Genomic DNA, 19,195 nt, shown 5'->3' with positions numbered 1-19,195 from the left:
TGTTGTAATGTGTTAATGTTAATTTCCTCAATCGATTCGATTTTGATTGAGAAGAGTTGAGTTTAATTCGATTTAAATTTTTCTCGATTCGGTTCACTTTAGTTCAATCCAATATCGATTAGTTGCGGAACATCAATTCTTCTTAAATGTCAAGGATACGATAAAAACTCTACAAATATTAAGTTCCAAAATAAACTTTGCGGAGGCAGTAACTGTTCAAATGATTTTAGTTTATTAATGAAAGTAACACATGTTATAACCAGTTAAGTTTTATGTTAAGGTTTTATGAATCGACATTGGGCTAGAAAAGGAAAATTGATTGATAATTCGATTTTTTCTTATTATTTTTTTAACCCAGCCCTAGTGGAGGGAAAAAAAATCTGAAAAAACAACAACTGCGGGTTAAATTAGATAGCCGATTAATCGGTTGGGCCACAGCATACCAAAAGAACTTCATTTAGAAATTCATCATGGATGAATGAAAACCAAATAATCCGATGCGATCAAGTACAATATGCAGCGTCTGCAGGTGCGCGGCGCTTCTTATTTTGGGCTGCAATCTGTTTCCGCCGCGCTTGGCTCATCTTCTCAAACACTCGTTCGGCTCCTTGTGCCAATGCCAACAAGTTATTTTCTGACTCTTGACTGAAATACTTGTACAGCATATTTTCTCTGCTTTTTTCCTTTTTTTTTCTTTTCTTCTAAAGATTCAACTTGTCGTCAGCAGATGTCCTCGTGCGTGTCCTTTCTCAGTTTCCGACGCCCACTCGGGGGGAGGCCCGCCGTTCCCTCTTTTTTTTTTTTTTTTTTTACATTTATTTTTGGCTCCCCGCATGTGTTACTGATGACCTTTTTGACAGCGGGGACCACATTTTTAATTACGGACGGTGGCGGAGCGGGGACGGGTGGGGCGTCTCGACGGCTCTCGAACACGCGCCGCATATGCCGGGCAGATGCCACCGTCTTGTCCGTCACCTCGGCAGTCGGAGGGTCAAACAAACGACCTCGGTGGCCGGAGACTCAAACACACGCACGCAAAATGGCGCAATTAGGGTAGTGTCATGCCTTGGAATGTGGGCAAGGAGAGCAACAACCGATACTTTGCACACACAATGCAGCAACACATACAAACACAGCATGCAACAATTCTCCCATGTAGGGATGGGCAACTACCGATACCAGGTATGCGCATCGGGCTTTATTTGAAGGTGTCGGGTATTCATGGAGGCTGCCGATACCAGCCACCGATTTGTATGTCTGTTCTTAATTTTCTGTTTCAAAAGTGCGAGAGGTATCGGTAAGTACTCGAAAAGTGAATAGTCATACTGGTGTCCGTCTGGAAAAAAAAGTGCTATAGAACTTCTTAGTGATCTAATAAATGTAATGTGAACGTACGTCTCTATTTATTTTTCCCCCGTCAAGATCACAAGCCGAGCGCCGTGCGTAACGACTACCTGCTCTGTCCTGCGCCCAAGCTCGACTATGTGGGACAGTAAGTACGCCGCCATGATGCTCTTGTGCTTGTTGACAATTTACAAGGAATCGCTGTTATTTTTGGCATATAAAATAGACGATTTTTTTCATTTGCGACACTGGAGATTGTTAGTAATAGTTGGAGATTGTTGAACAGCAAAGTTTTGGAATGTAGTGCTTTTTTCCTTCTTTTTTTTTTAAACCCTCCTCCGATGTTGATTATTGGCAACAGCACAAAAATGGCTTGTGGGTCATTGTGATGATCAGAAAAATTCAATCTTTTTGCAGATTTAGAATCCATTATTTTTCAAATATTTTTTCCAGGCGGCACCAATTGGCAATGTTCATGGAAAATGCTTATTTGAAAAATTCTGAACAACAACAACAAAAAACAGTCTTGTATTGTGGGTCGACGATGGCACATATTATGGCAAGCCACAAAATAAATCGGGAGTGGACATGTTTTTTGTGGTCTCCGGTGCTAATCCCCAAAGTCACCGCAACGCACCGTTGAGTGCAATCCAATCAAACGCGTATGATTGTCAGCAGGAATGCCCGATTATCTCTCATATTTATACTTGCCGTTGAGTATTACGCAATAATCCTCTGATCTTGAGGCCTTCTGATTCGGAGAGAAATGATTGGATGAAAAGGGATTTGCAGCAGCCATGTGTTTACAGCACAGGTTACATTTTTTAATTGGAATATGTTTGTGTTGTATTTTAGCGCAACGTGGAACCAAAAACAATTTCAGTGTCTTAAATTGTTCAACAAAATGATGACATTTTGATCTTTTTCGCGCCGAACGACTTTGCCGTACAAATCGGGCAAGCGCGTTGACGTTGCGGGCTATTAAAGTAGCAAACCAACATCTGCCGCGCGTCCGCTCGCTCACCAAGGATGCCGTAAACCTTTTTTTCCTGGAGCGCTGACATCTGTAAAGCTGCTCTTTCCCGCCACGCCGCCGCCCGCCGCTTAATTAACGCTCAGCGGCCCCATTAAGGCGCTAACTAGTCGGGGGGGGGCTGACGCTAAACACATCTGCTGGTGGGGCTTGAAAATGGTTGGGAGACAGATGCCACCTTTTTTTTCTTCCTCTTGCATTCTCTTCATTAGCTTGTTAGCACAGCAGATGCTAACCACAAGCATACAACCACATAGAATTATCCAGGGGTGAATTTCAGAGACAAATGCAGGCGGCCATATATTTATATTTGTGAATAACTACATAGCTTTATTCCAAACCAAATTGTTATACAGACAACAACCACATAACTTAACCCGGAGCTAAAGGCTATGTGAAAAACGGAATGGCGTTACCCCAAGCCAAATGGTTATGCGGATGGTGGCATAGCTTTATCCAGAACCCCAAAAAATATTATGCAGACATCCACATTCACATGTGGATAATTTTGGGCCAAATGTGGGCATCCGTCCACATAGTTTTAACTAAAGCCAAATGCAAATGTACGCATAGCTTTGTCCTGATGTACGCATAGCTTTGTCCTGTGCCAAAAAGTACGCGGACAACCTCATGAACTATGCGGACAATCACACAGCTTTATCCCAAGCCATAATAACTATGCAGACAGTTGCATAGCTTTATCCATAATGCGGATTGCTGCATAGCTTTATTAAAAGCCAATTCTATACGGATGGCTGCATAGCTTTTTTCAGAGCAAAATGCCATATCGGTGTCCTGAACCAAATGACTTTGTATGACCGCATAACTTGACCCAGGCTAAAACAACTATGCGACAATTGCATAGCTTTAAACCGAGCCAATTGCTAACAAATGCGAAGCTTTAGGTTGAGCCAAATGGCTATGCGGCCAAGCTAACCAGTCTGGGAGCTGTGGCGTAACCACACGAGCTGGCTTACGGTTATCTTTTCAGAAAGTTAAGCTTGCCAGATGCCAACCTTTCACTCTCTCTTTTTTTTTTTTTTAACTAAATAATTGAGTGCTCACAATCCCGGCAGTGTCCACGTCCTGCTTCCCGCCCGTGCCGGCACCGCCGCCCATCTGTCGACCGGCGTCAGCGCTGCCTGTAAAGTCCAACTCCAGTCATGTGAAGGAACATGCCGTTTTCTCCCGCCCTTTTTCCCCGCATTCCCGGGGCGTCACTTTGGACCCGCCCTCTGCCCCAACAGTTGGCGGCCCCACCTCCAAACCTCCCGTCTGGGGACCACGGAGCGCCCGTTTGGAGGGAGGGGCCCCCCCGCTCTCGTGTCCTCACTCGGCGTTTTCACAATGGGGGCACAGAGTAAAAGATAACAGAGGGGCGCCTTTGACACCTAGCGGATGCAATGCTAATGCTAACGCTAGAGCTTGTCAATTATTTAGAATGCCGGCTTTGGGCGAGGGATGGACAGCTGCTCCCATCTGCTACGTGAAGACATTTTCCGTTCATGTGTGTTCTCCTTTGTTGTCATTCCGAGCATCTGTGCTGTGCAACTTCGATTAAACGACAGGAGCACTTAGCTAGTTTTAGCCATCCGCAGAGTTGCTTTTTCTGGATAAAGTTATGCGATTGTTTCCATAGTCATTTGGGTCCCTATAAAGCTATGCGGCCGTGCCCGTTGGGCACTAAATACAGTAAAGCTATGCAGTTGTCTGCATAGTGTTTGATCTCTGTGGACGTGTATAAAATGGATAAAGTCAGAGTCAAAGGACTACGGACGACCGCATGGCTTTATACAGAGTCAAATGATTATGCGGACATTAACCACATAGACTTTTTCCAGCACTAAATAACTATGCAAACAGCTGAATGGTTTTATCTGAAGCCAAATTACCATGTGGATAACTAGTTAGCTCTAGCCACAGGCAAAAGACTATTTGGACCACTGCATAGCTTTATCCCTACCCCAACTCTGTGGATGACCACATAGAGTAGTCTAGTAACAAATAACTATGTGGACGACAGCATAGCTATATCCTTATCTTGAACCAAACAACAATGCGGTTGATCACATAGTTTTAATCCGGAGCCGGCTTAAGCGAATGACCGCATGGCTTTATCCCTGTCATGAGGAGGAACGTGAGTGGTTGAGGGAGGACGGACCCCAAATGCAGGAAAACAGGAATCAAGTGCAAGGCCTGGTATTTTATGAACCATAGCAGACAGACAGAAAGGTGAGCAGACAACCATGACTGGACGGGACGCGAGTGGACTGGTCACCACGACTGGAACGGAGCGTGACGTGACCTGCTTTGCTTTGCCGTGACTTGGCTGGGGCAAGGACGACTTGGCTAGCGGTGACTTGACACACAAACTTAACATAGGAAATGCACCGACTGGACAAACACAACAGACTAAATACACTAATGAGACACCTGAGGAAAGGAAGACACACACAGGTGGACGTGGTTAGACATAACGAGACAAGGGAAGAAACCAGGAACACAAGACAAAAAACACCAACCTCAGACAAAAACCACAAGAACACCCGTGACAAACAAAAACATGACAATCCCACAAACTGTAGTCGTAACTTTATGCCGCATAGCTTTGTCCAGATCTAATGGCCTTGCGTTTGTTGCGTTCCAAGTCGTTTTTTGTTGTTGTTGTTTTTTGAAACATTTGAAGCAGAGGCACTCCAAGTGCGGCGCATGTTCGACACTGCTGAGCGCCGTACCATCTGTCAGGAGTCCAAAGCGCACGTCCGTCAATCGGGAACATTCTGGAAGTTCTCCCAGCTGTCAGCAGAAGTCTCTGCCGAGTGACGCCTGCCGACGGCTCCCGCATATGCTCCGCCGTCAATTATTCAGCCTCCTCCATTTTCCCGTCTTTACGGGAAACTTTGAAAGCCATTAGCGCGTTCCCGATCCCTCGTCGCGGTGTCCAGATGGACGCCATCGGCGAGGCTCAGCGTCTTCCCCGCCGTCCCGATCGTCTCCTGTCGCCTTCTTGACGGATCCCTCGGCGGGCCGACTGGGCCGACATCGCTCAAAAACACAACCTTGCAGCTGTCGTCTTCCTGCGCCACGCTCAATTATTGACACTGTTCAGAAAGAGTCTCTCAATATAAATGTGCTTATGTCACATTCGGAAATGAAATGCTACACCGATGTAGGACAACACCAAAAAAAAAAAACCTCGATTTTAACTCGGACAGCGGTAATGTGCGGGGATCACTGAAACCCAAAAAGTCTGCATTAAAGCACATTGTAATTGAAAGTGTTTCCATTAAAGCTAGCTCGAAACTGTAGTATACCAAAATGGGAAAGAGTCCGTATTAAACCACACTATAGAGAAAGCTCGCCAAAATTTGAAGGAGTCCTCATTAAAATTGAAACAGTCCACATTAAAGCTCTCAGAAATCAAGAGTCTAAACAATACATTAAAGCTTAAAGAAACAGAAAGAGCCTGCATTAAAGCTCACCGGAATAGTAAGAGTCCACAATAAAGCTCCCCGGATTTGGAATGAAATTAAAAAGACTTGACTTGAACATGTACTTAAATCACAACAATCCACATTAAAGTGTGTTAAAGCTCACCCACAAGTAAAAGTAAAGATTTAGATCACCCAAATCGAAAGAGCCTGCATTTAAGTTCACTAAAAACCCAAAAAGATCACACACCTCAAAATCTGCGTTGAAGCTCACATTAATTGGAAAAAGAGTTTGCTTTAAATTCCAAATACCGTCTATGTTAAAGCTCATGGAAATTGAAAGAGTCTACGTTAAAGCTCATGGAAATTGAAAGAGTCTTAATCAAAGCTCACAGAAATTGGATTGAGACCTCACTGAATAAAGCTCACCAAAATTCTGGAGAGTGCATTAAAAACTTGACTTGAACCAGGACAGTCCATATTAAAGCTCACAGAAATTTGAATTTGAAAACAGTTTGGATTAAAGCTCACCAAAATTGGGAAAAAACTTTGCATTCAAGATGACCAAAATGAAAGCAGCCTGTATTAAAGCTAACAAAACTCCAGACAGTGTTTGGTTCTTATTCCACAATTATTATTTTTTATATATATTTTTTTGCAAACCCGTAAATGTGAAAATGAATTTCAAATGATGATTGCATTGTTGTTGTTTTTCTAAACACGCACGCGACATGAGAGCATGTTCAAGTATTCCAAATGATTCTGCTTGGATTTCTTACAGCATCTCGTAAGGTTGCAAGAAAAATAGGATTGCAGGTGATGCTTGCGTTTCGGATTTCCAGCTGTGACGGGAGGAGGTGGTCTTTCGTGTTGAGGGGGTCGGTCGGGGGTGGCAGGGTTGTTCATCAGTGTTTCTCGCATGGGAGCCCCCCCCCCCCCCCCCCCCCGCCTGATTAATAACCCGCCCGCCATTATCACCCATTCAACTGAAATTGGCTAAATGAGCTTCTGCTGTCACGTCCAACACGGAGAGCTCAGATTTGCTTTGCATGCCACAAAGGGACGTTCACCTCCTCCTACACTCTTTTGGATGATCTGCCCGTATGTCCTCAAATATACCATTATATATTTGTCTTCAATCTACTGGTCAGTTTGACATGCAGCGTAACAGGACGATTAAATAACAATCAGATGCGTTAGAAATAACTCTTTTATCCTAAAATGCTAATATTTTTTTTTCAATGTTATGTCAGGATTTTTTTATACTTCAAAATAGGTTGACCTGCCTTGGCTGCCATATGTCATGTATACTGCTTTTTATTTTTTACATTTATAAAAAAACATTTATCAAAATTCCTAAACTTAAAAAAAAAATTTCTTCAAAATTTTAAAATGTATTCAATATTTTTAAACGTTAAAACAGGCTAATCTAAAAAACAAAATGCTAAAAATAAAAAATAAAAAATAATAAAAATAAATAAAAAATGGGCTGAAAAAAATATAAAAAAGAAAAAATAAAATATCATAAAAATATAAATATAAAAAAGATCCTATCATTTCGTTATAAAAAAAATGTTTTTCTAGTAAGCAAGCTGTCTTCACTGGTATAAAATCATTGCAAATGTTTTAACATGTTAAATATTGATAATGTGGTAAATATGGACAGTGATGATGCTGAAGCAAACTTTTTAACCTCATTGAGGCATTTGGCATTTATTTTGCTTCTTTATGTCACTTGATTTGCAAAGCCAAGCGCGTGAAAAAAGCCAGATGTTAACGTGGTGCGCGGTACCGAGCCTCCTTCTTTAGCTGGGTGGGGGGCGAGCGGCGTAATGGCCCGCAATTAAAACCCTAATGATGAACGGCACCGCAATTTCCATATGTCTATTACGGCCCGTCCAATTACCGCCGCCTTAATGAGAATTCCGGATCGCTCGGAAACGCCTCAAATCCTCCGCCTGACAAAAAAAAAAAAAAAAAGGCCGAGCGGAAGAAGCCGAAGGAGAAAGAAGGCGTGCTGTCGGACGGCGAGGGCCCGGCCCGCCTGGCGTGCGGAATACTAACAAGGAGAGGTCTCTTTGCTTTTGGATTTGGCCCGAGGCGGCCAATCCTCTCGTGGATCCCAACAGATGAGCCAGCAGACCATGTGTCCATTATGCCCCCCCACCCCATAAATATTCCGCTGCCTTCTTGGCACCTCGCACCTTATTTACCCGCTAAATATTTAAGCAGCGCGCGGCATCCTGACCCCCACACCCCCCCTCCCCCCCCTGCCTTCGCTTCCCAATGCACTCTGGTGATTATTCTTTTTTTTTTGATTGGCTCAACTTGTTGATGCCTTTCAGTACTTCCTGTAAAATGAACCTTAGGAGGGTAAACCCGATTCTCGATTTGGCATAAAATGCAAAATATCTGCCGATCAGATCCGTGTAAAGTCAATTTTTTTTATTCTATCAGCTAAAAGATTATTTTATTTTTTTTAATATTTGATATACTGTATTTAAAAAAAGTGACTTTTTTTTCTCTCCTAGCACCGAAAAGGAACAAATCCACCTTAAATGATCACTAATTTTCTTCATATATTGATGTCATTTTTTTAATTGTAAGGTGGTGCTGAAAAAAGTTTTTTTTTTTTTTCCCTCCCCTCCCAAGTATGTACTAATTTGTGTGTTCGCAGGACGATGGACGTGCTCATCAGCTTGAACGACGGCAAGTCGTTCATCTCCAGCGCGTACACCGTCACCGCCTCCACTTGTGTGAGTCACTTCATTTCATCATCACACAACAGTTTAACACACGTTTAAGAAGAAATGGATTATCATGTTGGAATAAATAATCAAGAATAAAAAAAAAAGAAGTCAATTTTGCCAAATGATGTCAAATTTAGGGTTAATTGGATAACAGAATAAATCTGCTATTACCCTGTTTAAGATCACTTGCCAAACTTTATGCTGACTTAACCAGCCGTTGCCCCCTGGTGGTTGGCTGACTACTGGTTGTGAAGTCCTCTTATTAGATATGCAGCAGAGCCTGCATTCAAATGCAAACACAGTTAATTGAATTATAGCTGGCAAAATCGGGATCATGATTTCTATCTTTTTTTTCCTGCCACCTGAAAGTATAAAAGCGCAAATGGCCTGTGCCATGTTTACAGTCCAACGGTCTGGTGGTGGCCATCGTGTTCCTGGTGCTTTTGGCTGTGGTGGCTCTGGCCCTCATGTGGTGGTTCTGGCCTCTCTGCTGCACTGTGGTGAGTCGAAAACGAAACAAAAAAAAAAATCATTATGTACTGCTGGCGCGAAAGGGGCTGAGGGCATTTTCATCCTGCAATCACGTCAATCTCCTTTTGAATAATACCTCCAAAGGTGGAAAATTGTTGGCTTGACGTTGATATAACGCATCAACGTTGGGAAAAAAAAGTAGAAAATGTCGGCAGGTGGGGTGAAAAGGGGCTTTTTGCTGGGTCACATTCATTCCACTATTTCCGTCTTGAAGCCTTTCACACAGAGTAGCGACAACTGGGAAGGAGAGGTAAGTCTGAGGTGTTAAATAATACTGTGTACCGTTTAAAAATATTTAGACTTCTAGGGCCCGGTTGATTAATCTGCCGCCGATTATTTATTGACACATAAATCTATACAATAACCTTGTATATTTCATGGAATGTGTTGATAAGGTCAAACTATGGACTTGTCATTCAAAGCAGAAAATCTTAATAGCAAAAGTTTGTGCCTAAATGACACCCATTGAGAATATTTTTTTGGGGGGGGGGTAATTGTATGTTTTAAATAATCGGCAAAAATTGGTATCGACATCGGCCTCAAAAAAATGCATATCGGTCCGGCCCTAGACTTCATGTGAGAAAACGATGACAAATACGGCTGCCCCTTCATTGAAATAATAGACAGCATGAAAGGGGGTTTTCTGCCCAGTCATATTGGTCTCCGTGTTCCATGCCAGTGCCTTTCACACAGAAAGGGACAACTGCTTTCGACACAACAAGATGGCTGTCGGTCAGTGGCGTTTACACCCGATAGTTTGAAAAGCGTAAAAGAAGCCGCATCAAAGTGTCTTTGGTTTCTCTTGTCCTCGCATTGCGACCGAGAAGGTGCGAATGGCGGGATTAGCAAACACACTAACAACACAACAGCGTAGCGGCGGCTGCAAATCCGACAAAAAGCACCAGCAATCTCCTCGCTTATTATTAATCGCATCGGTCCCCAGGTAGTGCCGTGACGCCGGCGCCTCGCAAACAAAAGATTTTCTTCACTTGTGCGCAATCTGTCGCTGGCGGGCCGCTGCCATCTTCACTTCCTGTTTGAGCTTCTTTGTGTGCCGTTGCTAAGCGATTTTAGCGGCCAGCCGGCTGCGCTCCAAACAGAGAGGCCATTTTGTTTCCCGTGACCTGCTTTGCTGTGGTTATTGGGTTTGACTTGTGCCTCAGTCGATCAACTGACCAAAATTTGGAGCAGTTTTGCTCGCCAAGGATTAACACGGCTTGTGTGCTTGCTTGGAGAAAAAAAAAGGCGCAATGACGATTGAAGCGACTCATCGATGTGATGACGATTATTACAGAAGAGGGTTCGGGCCAGTGAAGAGAGAAAAACAAGTTTGGCAGGATTCTGACTATTCTCAGAATTCTGACTTTAAAGTTAGAATAACGAATAAAGTCAGAATTCTGAGAATAAAGTGAGAATCCTGCCAAACTTTTTTTTTCTCTCTTCACTGGCCCGAACCCTCTTCTTCCGTAAGATTATGTTTTGAAGTCAATTCAGTCTTTTTTGGGTGTCAACAACATGGACGCCTGACTGAAATCAGCAGGTGGTTGAAGAACGCAAAAAGCTATCCGGAAATATTTTGCTTACAGAACATGATGATAGCTAGTTGGCTAACTGCTAGCTAGAAATGAGGCAGATGATCTCAGCCAGTGAGTATTTAAGGCACCGAAAACCATCCCGGGTTCTACCTTTGGCCACGGTAGGATGGCTTGATGTGTCCGACTTGCGGGTTTCACACATCAGCGTCGTTTCCGGCCACTGATGGCCGCGTTACAACCCCCCCCCCAAAAAAATACCCGCCCATCGGCACTCTCTGAAATGCTTCGGACAACGGAGACACACACACTACACATTCGCACCCGTCGACAAGAAGGCGCAACCGAGGAGCACAAAGGCGGAAGCGCAAAAACTAGGACGCGGCCCACACGGCGCAAACAGGAAACGGAAACAAAGCTGATGTGTGAAAACCAGGAAGTCGGAAGTCCCGCCTCCTCCGTGGCATATACCCCTTTGCACACGAAAATAATAATTATAGTCTAAATATTATCCTCTTACTGCTGAAAATGGCTAAATGAGTCATGTATCCCTTTAAAAAAAAAAAGAAGAAGACCTTAATAGGCGAAAATCACTTGCCACATTTTTGATGCGGAGAGTCTGACAGTTGGATTTTGTTTAACAAAGCAGCCTTTTACACAAATGTGTTGTTTTAGCCGGCAAAAGGGTTACTGTGGTTCTGACGTCGCTTCTTCCCACAGCCCAAAATCTCACCGACTAATGTTTTGGGTCGGGCTGCGCATCTTTCCAATAAAAGGCAACACGCACCTTGATAGCGTTCTTTTTGAAGTGAAACGATTCAATATGGAGAGATGGACGGAGACAGACATAGAGACAAACAGAGAGAGACATAAGAGAGGTTCGATATGGTATGTAGCAATGAGTTTCCTGTTGCCATTTTCGAATGAACTTGTCCGTACTGTACATGTGGCATTTACGCAGGATCAGGAATCTGGATTTCGAGAGCGATCAAGTGACATCCCATCAAGGCCTTTTTTTTTTTGCCAATTCCAAAGTTGCAGCTCGCCGCCCCCATTTTGGGCAGCGTTGACTTGCGTCGTCGTCATTTGTGTGCGAGTGCGGCCTCAGTCCTCCATTGTTGTCTTTGAGAGCGGCTCGTACTTTGTGCGAGAGCAAACTCTCGCCGCACCCTCGGGCCCTTTGGAAAACACTCGCAGCCACTTTAGCAAAATCCACAACAGATTACCGGGGACGGGGGCCCGGGGGGGGGGGGCACAGATGGCGCTCTTTTCTCCCCGGGTCCCTGCTTCTTTCCGTGCCACCGCCGCAAAGCCCCTTCACCAGAAATGATAGACGTCACCTGGCGTGGCTGGAACCTGCAGGGACGGCGTCCAGCATGAGACGCAAGCATATTTTGGAGCGGCAACAAAGGCATTAAAATGTAAACCCCCTGCAGCATGTCTGGCCGGCGCCGTGTTTGTCTTGGTGCGGGGAGCTGCTGTCGCCTCGCACCCGGGGAACGCCGCACAAGAGGAGGGCCATGTGTGCCTTGTTAATATTTAAACCCGCATCCCCCACCCACCCCCCGCCCCCTTTCCTTTCTCGCCCTCGCCAGTCTGCCAGGCTGCGGAGAGTCGGGATGAGACGCAAAATCCCGGCTGGGCTCGGAGCCAGCCGGGGGGTCGTGCTGATTTTCTTTTGTTGGTCGTTTGTTTGGGGAAACGACAGGCAAAATGGCGGCGGAATCAAAAGCTCAGTCCGCTCGGATTGCAATTGGAGACACTTTTGGAAATGTTTGATGAGTTGATGGCGGCCTTACAATGTCTGTGTCGCTGCTCGGTGCGGTTGATTGAAGTGTTTGCCAGGATGCTATCATTGATGCTAATTTCTGTTAGCATTAAGCTAATGTAGACTGAATATAAAGGTGCTACGATTAGTCCACTATTAAGTGGCTATCAAATTAACTGAGAATTATTTGTGATAATCGAGGAATTGTTCCGATCTTTTTTGCAATTGTCAAAAACGTCTTAACAGTAAATATTCTCCAATTTCTGTAATCCTTTATGAAAGTACGCTTTGTGTTGAAGCAAAGAAAATCATTTTCTTTTACTTTGGAAAACAACGATCAACTTTTTTGCCTATTTTTCCGACATGTTACGCATACGGAATCGTACGTAATTATGTTTGAGCATTTTCTGCTCTGTCAATTTGAAATAATGAATTACAATCCGTTTTATTAAAGTCGTATTCATTGACGAATTGACCACATAATCAACAGATTGTTCCGTTTCTAAAATGGTTGTTACTGATGGTTGTGAATATTTTGGTGTTGAAATATTTGGGCTGTAATAATGCACCGATGTTAAGATTCCATTTGTATCTGAATTTCTGACCCAAGGTTTGATACACGATTCGATTTTTATAAGAGATCAATTCCTATTAATCATTTAGAGTAATCGCACAATGTATTTATTTGTTAGGAATGTTTCATGATGAATGATTGACGATTGGCGTAGCCTATTGAGTGTGCACTCTGAACTCTCTTTTAATCCAGATCCAATCCATTTTCAGGCTCGGTGTGAAAACAGTGATGAGAGTTGTGTCTTTAAGTGTGACATAACGAAATGTGGGGAAAAAGTGAACGAGGTGCGTCAGAAAGTATTCACAGGGCTTTGCCTTTACAAACGGTAAGAATTTAGCCAATTCGTCCCCTGCGTGTCTCTCGGTTTTTTGTTGCCCATTAATTGAGCGCCGCATCTGTCCAGCAGGTATAGCCGGGAAAAATATTTATCCCACAATATGCCCCGAAAATCTGCTGGTGTAATTACTCGGGAGGAGCTAATCCGGCGAGCGTACGGCGGCGCTGGGAACGACGCCGGGCAGCGTATGGAAAGGTCGCGGGATTTACCGACGAGCGTGTCAGAGAGGAATTAATGAAGCCCAATTGATGACTTTCTTTCATTATGCTAATGACGGCACCGTCCCGCCGTTTTAAACGCGATGAGCAAAACAGCTGTTAGGGTCGATGCTAACTTTTTTTTTTTTTTTTTTTGAAAAATTCCATTTCAAGCCAGGAAGAAGAGTGAGTTTGAAGCCTTTGTTAGGGTTTCCAAACTTGGGATAGGCTTTCAAAAAGGAATTTCTTGGAAAGGTTAGGATTTCAAAGCCGGGTTTTAGTTTTCCGATCAAGGCTTGGGCTTTTAAAATAAAAAAGGGTTTTAAGTGAGGTATGGGTCTCAAACAGGAGTTGGATGACCATGTTGGAGTTTCAAGACAAACTCAGGCTTTCAAGTGAAACTTGGGACGATCTCAGTTTTTCAAACCAGATTCGGGTTTTAACTTGTGGCTTCAAGCCAGAGTTGGTGTTTTCTAGATTTTCTAGGATTAGGGTTTCAAGACAGTTTTATTGTTTCATATTAGTGTCTTAAGCCTGGGTTAGGGTTCTAAATGTGGGTTTCAAGCCTGTGTTAGGGTTTTTAAAAACAAATGTGGGGCTTTCTAGACATGCTCCGTTTCCAAGTTAAGGTTTCAAGGCATGGTTGAGGTTTCACAATAGTATCCCAAGACTTTTTTTAAGGCTTTAAACAAAGTTTATGGTTTCAAAGTAGGGTTTGAAAGGAGGTACCGGGTTTGACAATAGGTTTTTGAGAGGATTTCGAGTCTGTGTTAGGGTTTCTAGTTGGTCGTTTAATTTCAAGTTAGGATTTCAAGATTGGGTTTTGAAATTTGTCTTTGAAGCCTGTGTTAGGGTTTCCGAGCCAAACAGGAATTCTTTAAGCATCATTGATGAGATTTGTTCTTTTCCACTCTGCTAATGAAAAACAGCTGTTCGTGTCTTCCTTTCCCGCCCTGCAGAACTTCATCTCGTAAATACCGTCTTGGGTGACTCGGGGACAAAAAGGTGCGACTCGCATTTTACGGCCTCGCTGACGAAATGGAGAGCACTTGAAAAGATGTGCCGAGGTTGCGCGACGGACGTCCTCCACACCAACAGGGGGCAGCGCCTCAGCGCAAGACCCGTTTGGCCAGCGCATCGGAACGCTTGCGTCCGCGACGGAGGTTTTTTCGCCGCGTTGCAGCGCAACAAAAGAAGTGCGAGCGGCGGCGCGCGACATTTTTGGCTTGCATGGACACGAGTCAAATCTGATAGAGGGGAGGAGCAACTCTTACTCCTTCTTTTTCTACTCGTCTTCCTCATCCTGGTCATCCTCCTTTTCCTCTCCCGCCTCCTCTTTCTTTTCCTCCTCATTGTCTTCATCCTGAGCCTCCTTTTTTCATCTGCCTTCTCTTTCTCCTCCTCCTAGTCTTCCTCATTCACTTCCTCCTCCTTCTCCATCTCTCTCCCTTTGCTTTCTTTTCGCACATCTTCGTCCCGCTCCTCCTCTTCCTGCTTTACAACCTCTCCCCCCACCTCTTCCTTTTGATCCACCTTTCTCTAACTCTTCCTTTTCTTTTTCCTCCTCCTTTACCTCCTCTTAATCTTCCTCATTCTCCTCCTCTCACTCCCCTTTCCCTGATGATCCTCTCTCGCCCACTCATCATCCTCGTTCTTCTCCTCCTCCACGGCCCTCTTCCTCATCTTCCATTTGCCTCCACCTCCTTCATCTCCTCTTTTTTGTCATCCTTCTCCGCCTCCCTCATGCTCATTCACCTCCTCTTTCCAACCCACCTCATTTTCCCCCCTTGACCCTCCATCTCTTCCTTTTTCGTCTTCCTTTTCCACAGCTTGCTCCTTCGTCTCTTCCTCCTCCTCTTCCTCTTCCTCCAACTCCTCTTGGTCTCCTGTCTTATCGGAGATAATTAACTCGTCAGGACTTTCGGTCCGCTCGGGTGCGTTGAACCTCGTCCAATTAATTGAAGACGTTTCCCCCGTCAACAAGTTGATTGTTCATTTTTCACGGGGGGCCCTCATGTTGCAAAACAGGAGCACTAATCAGAGTCAGCGGGTTGGGGGGGTGGGTATGGGGGTAAGATATGGAGGTGGGGGAGGGGGGTATTCTTTTTGACTCCGTGACCTGTCAGCCGTCAAGCTCCCGTCACGGCGGTGGTGGACGTCATCTCCTGACAGACTTTCTGCTGACATATTTTTTTTCTCTTCCTGCTTATCCAGGTCATCAAGGACCCCCCGCCACCGCCTCCCCCGTCAAGACCGCCACCACCTGTGAGTACGCTTTCAAAACAGCGTTGCGGCTCCAAACTAATGATAGACCGATATGTTTTTTTCAAGGCCGATACGGTTATTAGTTGTCAAGGACATTGATAACCGATATTTTAAGCCGATATTTTAAGCCGATATTTTAAGCCGATATTTATTTGCGATAAAAGAGTAAATATTTAAATTTGTCTTTCAAGCCTTGTTTATGTTTTCAAGACAGTTAGCATTCCAAAGCTAGCATTTGCATTTAGCCTTTTGCATTTAGTCTGTTAGCTTTTCAAGGTACAGGGTTTCAAGACTGGATTTCAAGCTTGGGTTGAGGTTTTATACCAGACTTAAGGTTTCAAGCACGTGCTAAAGTTTTAAGCAATATTGGGGAAGACAAGTTTAGGCTTTCAAATGAATCTTTCAAGCCTTTGTTAAGTTTCAAGGTCGGGTTTCAAGACGGTTAGTGTTTCAAATAAGGTCTAATGTTTGAAATGATGGTTTCAAGCCTGGTTTAGGGCTTGAATCGAGGATTTAGGCTTTCAAAGTCCGGTTTTGAGATGAGATGAGCAAAGTTTGATTTTCAAGGCAGTCAGGGTTGCAAACGTGGATTAAGGTTTGAGAAGCTTTTGAAGGGCGTGAAGGTTCCATTGTGTGGCGAGAAGGTGCGGCCTCGCTAACGGCGTTTCCATTTCAGGAGCCCGAGCCAGCGGGCAAGAAGAAATGGCCGACCGTGGACGCCTCCTACTACGGAGGAAGAGGAGCAGGAGGCATCAAACGCATGGAGGTCAAACAGCACACACTTCGTAGAGAGAGACCTTCCTCCGCTTTGTCTTCCTCCGCGTGCTCCTCCCTCCTTTTCTCCTCATGATGTTCTTTTTCCTCCGCCTCCTCATTTTTTGTCTCCTCAAACTCATTTCCCCCCTTTTTCTCTTTCTCCCCTTTTTTTTCTCATCTTCTGTTTCTCTCCCTCCTCCTCCTCATCTTTCGCCTCCGCCTCCTGCTCCTTTCCCTCCTTTTTCTCATCTTCCTCCTTCTCTTTCTATTCCTTCTCATCTCCCTTCTCCGCTTAGTCCTCTCCTCCTGCTCCTTCTCATCATTCTCTTGCTTCAACCAAAGTAGTGACCTCATATAAAAGTCCGACGGTGGTGTTGGAACGCGACGTACGTGTCATCGTGTAAACGCAAAGCGGGACAACAGAAAAGCGCTTACGCTCGTTTTTTTTTCTCACTCCATCCGTCTGTCCATCCGTCCGCCTTTCCGGCCGTCAATCTGCGCCTTGACAACTCTGACGTGACAGGCTGTCCTTGGTCGTCCCGTCCCGACGCCGTCACGTCATCGCCGCTGTCAACATGTCTGCCATCCTTACCGCCACCCCCCCCATCCCCCTCCCCCACATCATCTGTAAATCATCACAGGGATTTCACAGCATCCTCGGGGAGCGCCTACCTCGTCGCTCGCTCCCCCGCGAGGACGCCGGAGCGGCGGGCGCTCGATACCTCGCCTCTAGTCTTAGCGTTGCCTCTTGATTAGCCTTGTCAGGCCACGTCGGCGCTTCTCCTGTAAGGGAAGCATCCCTCCCCCGCCAAGGTCTCAAGACATCTGCCTTGAAACATCCTTTCAAGTCTTCCAACAGTCCGCTTTCTCATAAAGATGACATTGGCTCACAAAAGTGCCATGTTTTTGCAAACTTGTTGTATTCTGCTACAAAAACAGCAACATCGGGTCTATCAAACTTGTGTTACTCCGGAGGTACACTTTAACCCAAATTAGAGCTGTCAAAATTCATCGATTATCAAATTAATCGACAGCTATTGCTATTGCTATCAAAGATGAGAGTTTCTTCCCTCACCAGGAAAAAAAATAATATTTCTATCTGTTTCCATTTTGCAGAAATTAGCATTAAAATCTATTATTCACAAATCTGTTTAAAACAGTGGGGAAAGAGCTTTTTTGCAACATGGCCCTGTTTGATCTCTTATACTCTGCTGCCACCTGCTGGCCGTTTTTGTATTAACTACCATTGCCATTACCATTCTCTTCAGTTCATGGGCTGCATGAAGGCCTTCTGTGTGGTCTAGCATAAAAACAAATAAAAAATAAAAATAAAAGCATAAATACGTCTTTGGGAGCATGGTAATAATTAAAATAGAACGTATTTATTTTTATGTTTTTGGAAACAAATTAGTTAATAATCGAGTAATCGTTTGGAGCCATTTTTTAATTTAAAATGGTCTAAATCCAAGTAATTGTTCACTGGTTTTTGAGTTCTTAAGGAAATCATAATAATACATTTACAAACATCGTTTTTTACCTTAGAAAACAATGACCGAACTGGTAACATAGTACAACATCAATCCACCTTTTTTTTTTATCGCTATACAACTGCGAAGTACGAAATAGCCACCAATCACTGGTTGGAAAGCAGCAATCTAGTAAAAAATTGCTTTTGTAATACACTTGAATTCAAAATTAAAATCAATCTGATTCGTCGATTAACCGGTTGATGAATCCATTTTGAAAATATTCAACAGTGACAGCACTAGCCCAAATGTAAAAGTGATGTCGTCGTTCGTGTCTTGCTTACCTGGCGCCCCCGCAGGTGCGTTGGGGCGAGAAGGGCTCCACCGAAGAGGGCGCCCGGCTGGAGAAGGCCAAGAACGCCGTGGTGTCCATTCCCGAAGATGTGGAGGAGCCCCTGGCGAAGCGGCCCACTGCCAGGTCCGCCGCCGCCTCCTGCCAGCGCACGGACAACAAGTGGTACACGCCCATCAAGGTGAAGATTTGATTTTGAGGGCGCTTTGCAAGTGAACCGCAAGAGTTTCCAACGCTTCCGTTTGTCCATCAGGGTCGTCTGGATGCTTTGTGGGCGTTGATGCGACGGCAGTACGATCGAGTGTCCCTCATGCGGCCCACCTCTGCCGAAAAGGTGCGTTTGTTCATTCACAATAGTGTTATCTTGTTGCGTTGGGATTTTAGTTGTGGGGGGGGAAAAAAACAAGAAAAAGAGCCAGAGGTGAGTGAGTCAGTCACTGCGTGGATGGAAAACTTCTTCTCGACTGGAAGTGAATGCGGCACTCGATCCCAAACAAGTCAAGCGGCATCAAATGAACTAAAAATGGCTTTAGGTCAATCCGATCCACTGCGTAAACCAAAGTAAAAAAGAAAAACGACACGGGTCGATATGAGCCGCAACAGCCACGAGAACGGAAACTCGCGCCATTGCGGTCAAACCGAAGACGAGGCCAAATCCCTTCGGAGCAACAAAAACCAAACCACACAAAGCGACTTTAGCCAGATGGCCTTCTCGTACGTCAGCGGGAGACGTTCAGCAAACAAACCGCAGCGGCTGCTTCCATCTTCCATCCTTATTTTTCTTGTGAAAATCCTTTCAAAGTTAAAGTGCAACATTTTTAGGGCCTAATTAACACACTTTGTGAGCAAATGTCGTGTT

General features: G+C 44.5%; 1 protein-coding gene across 2 annotated transcripts in view; it reads left to right on the top strand.

Moving 5' to 3' along the window:
* The window catches only part of antxr2a (ANTXR cell adhesion molecule 2a), a 97,699-nt gene that overhangs the window by 54,501 nt on the left and 24,003 nt on the right, over window positions 1-19,195 (top strand). For both annotated transcript variants that reach the window (XM_077560410.1, XM_077560408.1), the window contains exons 11-17: window positions 1,423-1,492; window positions 8,486-8,564; window positions 8,963-9,058; window positions 15,712-15,762; window positions 16,439-16,528; window positions 18,344-18,517; window positions 18,590-18,670. In XM_077560410.1, coding sequence (XP_077416536.1) covers window positions 1,423-1,492; window positions 8,486-8,564; window positions 8,963-9,058; window positions 15,712-15,762; window positions 16,439-16,528; window positions 18,344-18,517; window positions 18,590-18,670 — 641 coding nt within the window. The remainder of the gene's footprint in view (window positions 1-1,422; window positions 1,493-8,485; window positions 8,565-8,962; window positions 9,059-15,711; window positions 15,763-16,438; window positions 16,529-18,343; window positions 18,518-18,589; window positions 18,671-19,195) is intronic.

The sequence above is a fragment of the Vanacampus margaritifer genome, chromosome 3 (assembly GCF_051991255.1).
Source record: "Vanacampus margaritifer isolate UIUO_Vmar chromosome 3, RoL_Vmar_1.0, whole genome shotgun sequence".
Classification (NCBI taxonomy): domain Eukaryota; kingdom Metazoa; phylum Chordata; class Actinopteri; order Syngnathiformes; family Syngnathidae; genus Vanacampus; species Vanacampus margaritifer.
Note: the sequence above shows the minus strand (reverse complement) of the source record. Positions and strands in the feature narration are given on the sequence as shown.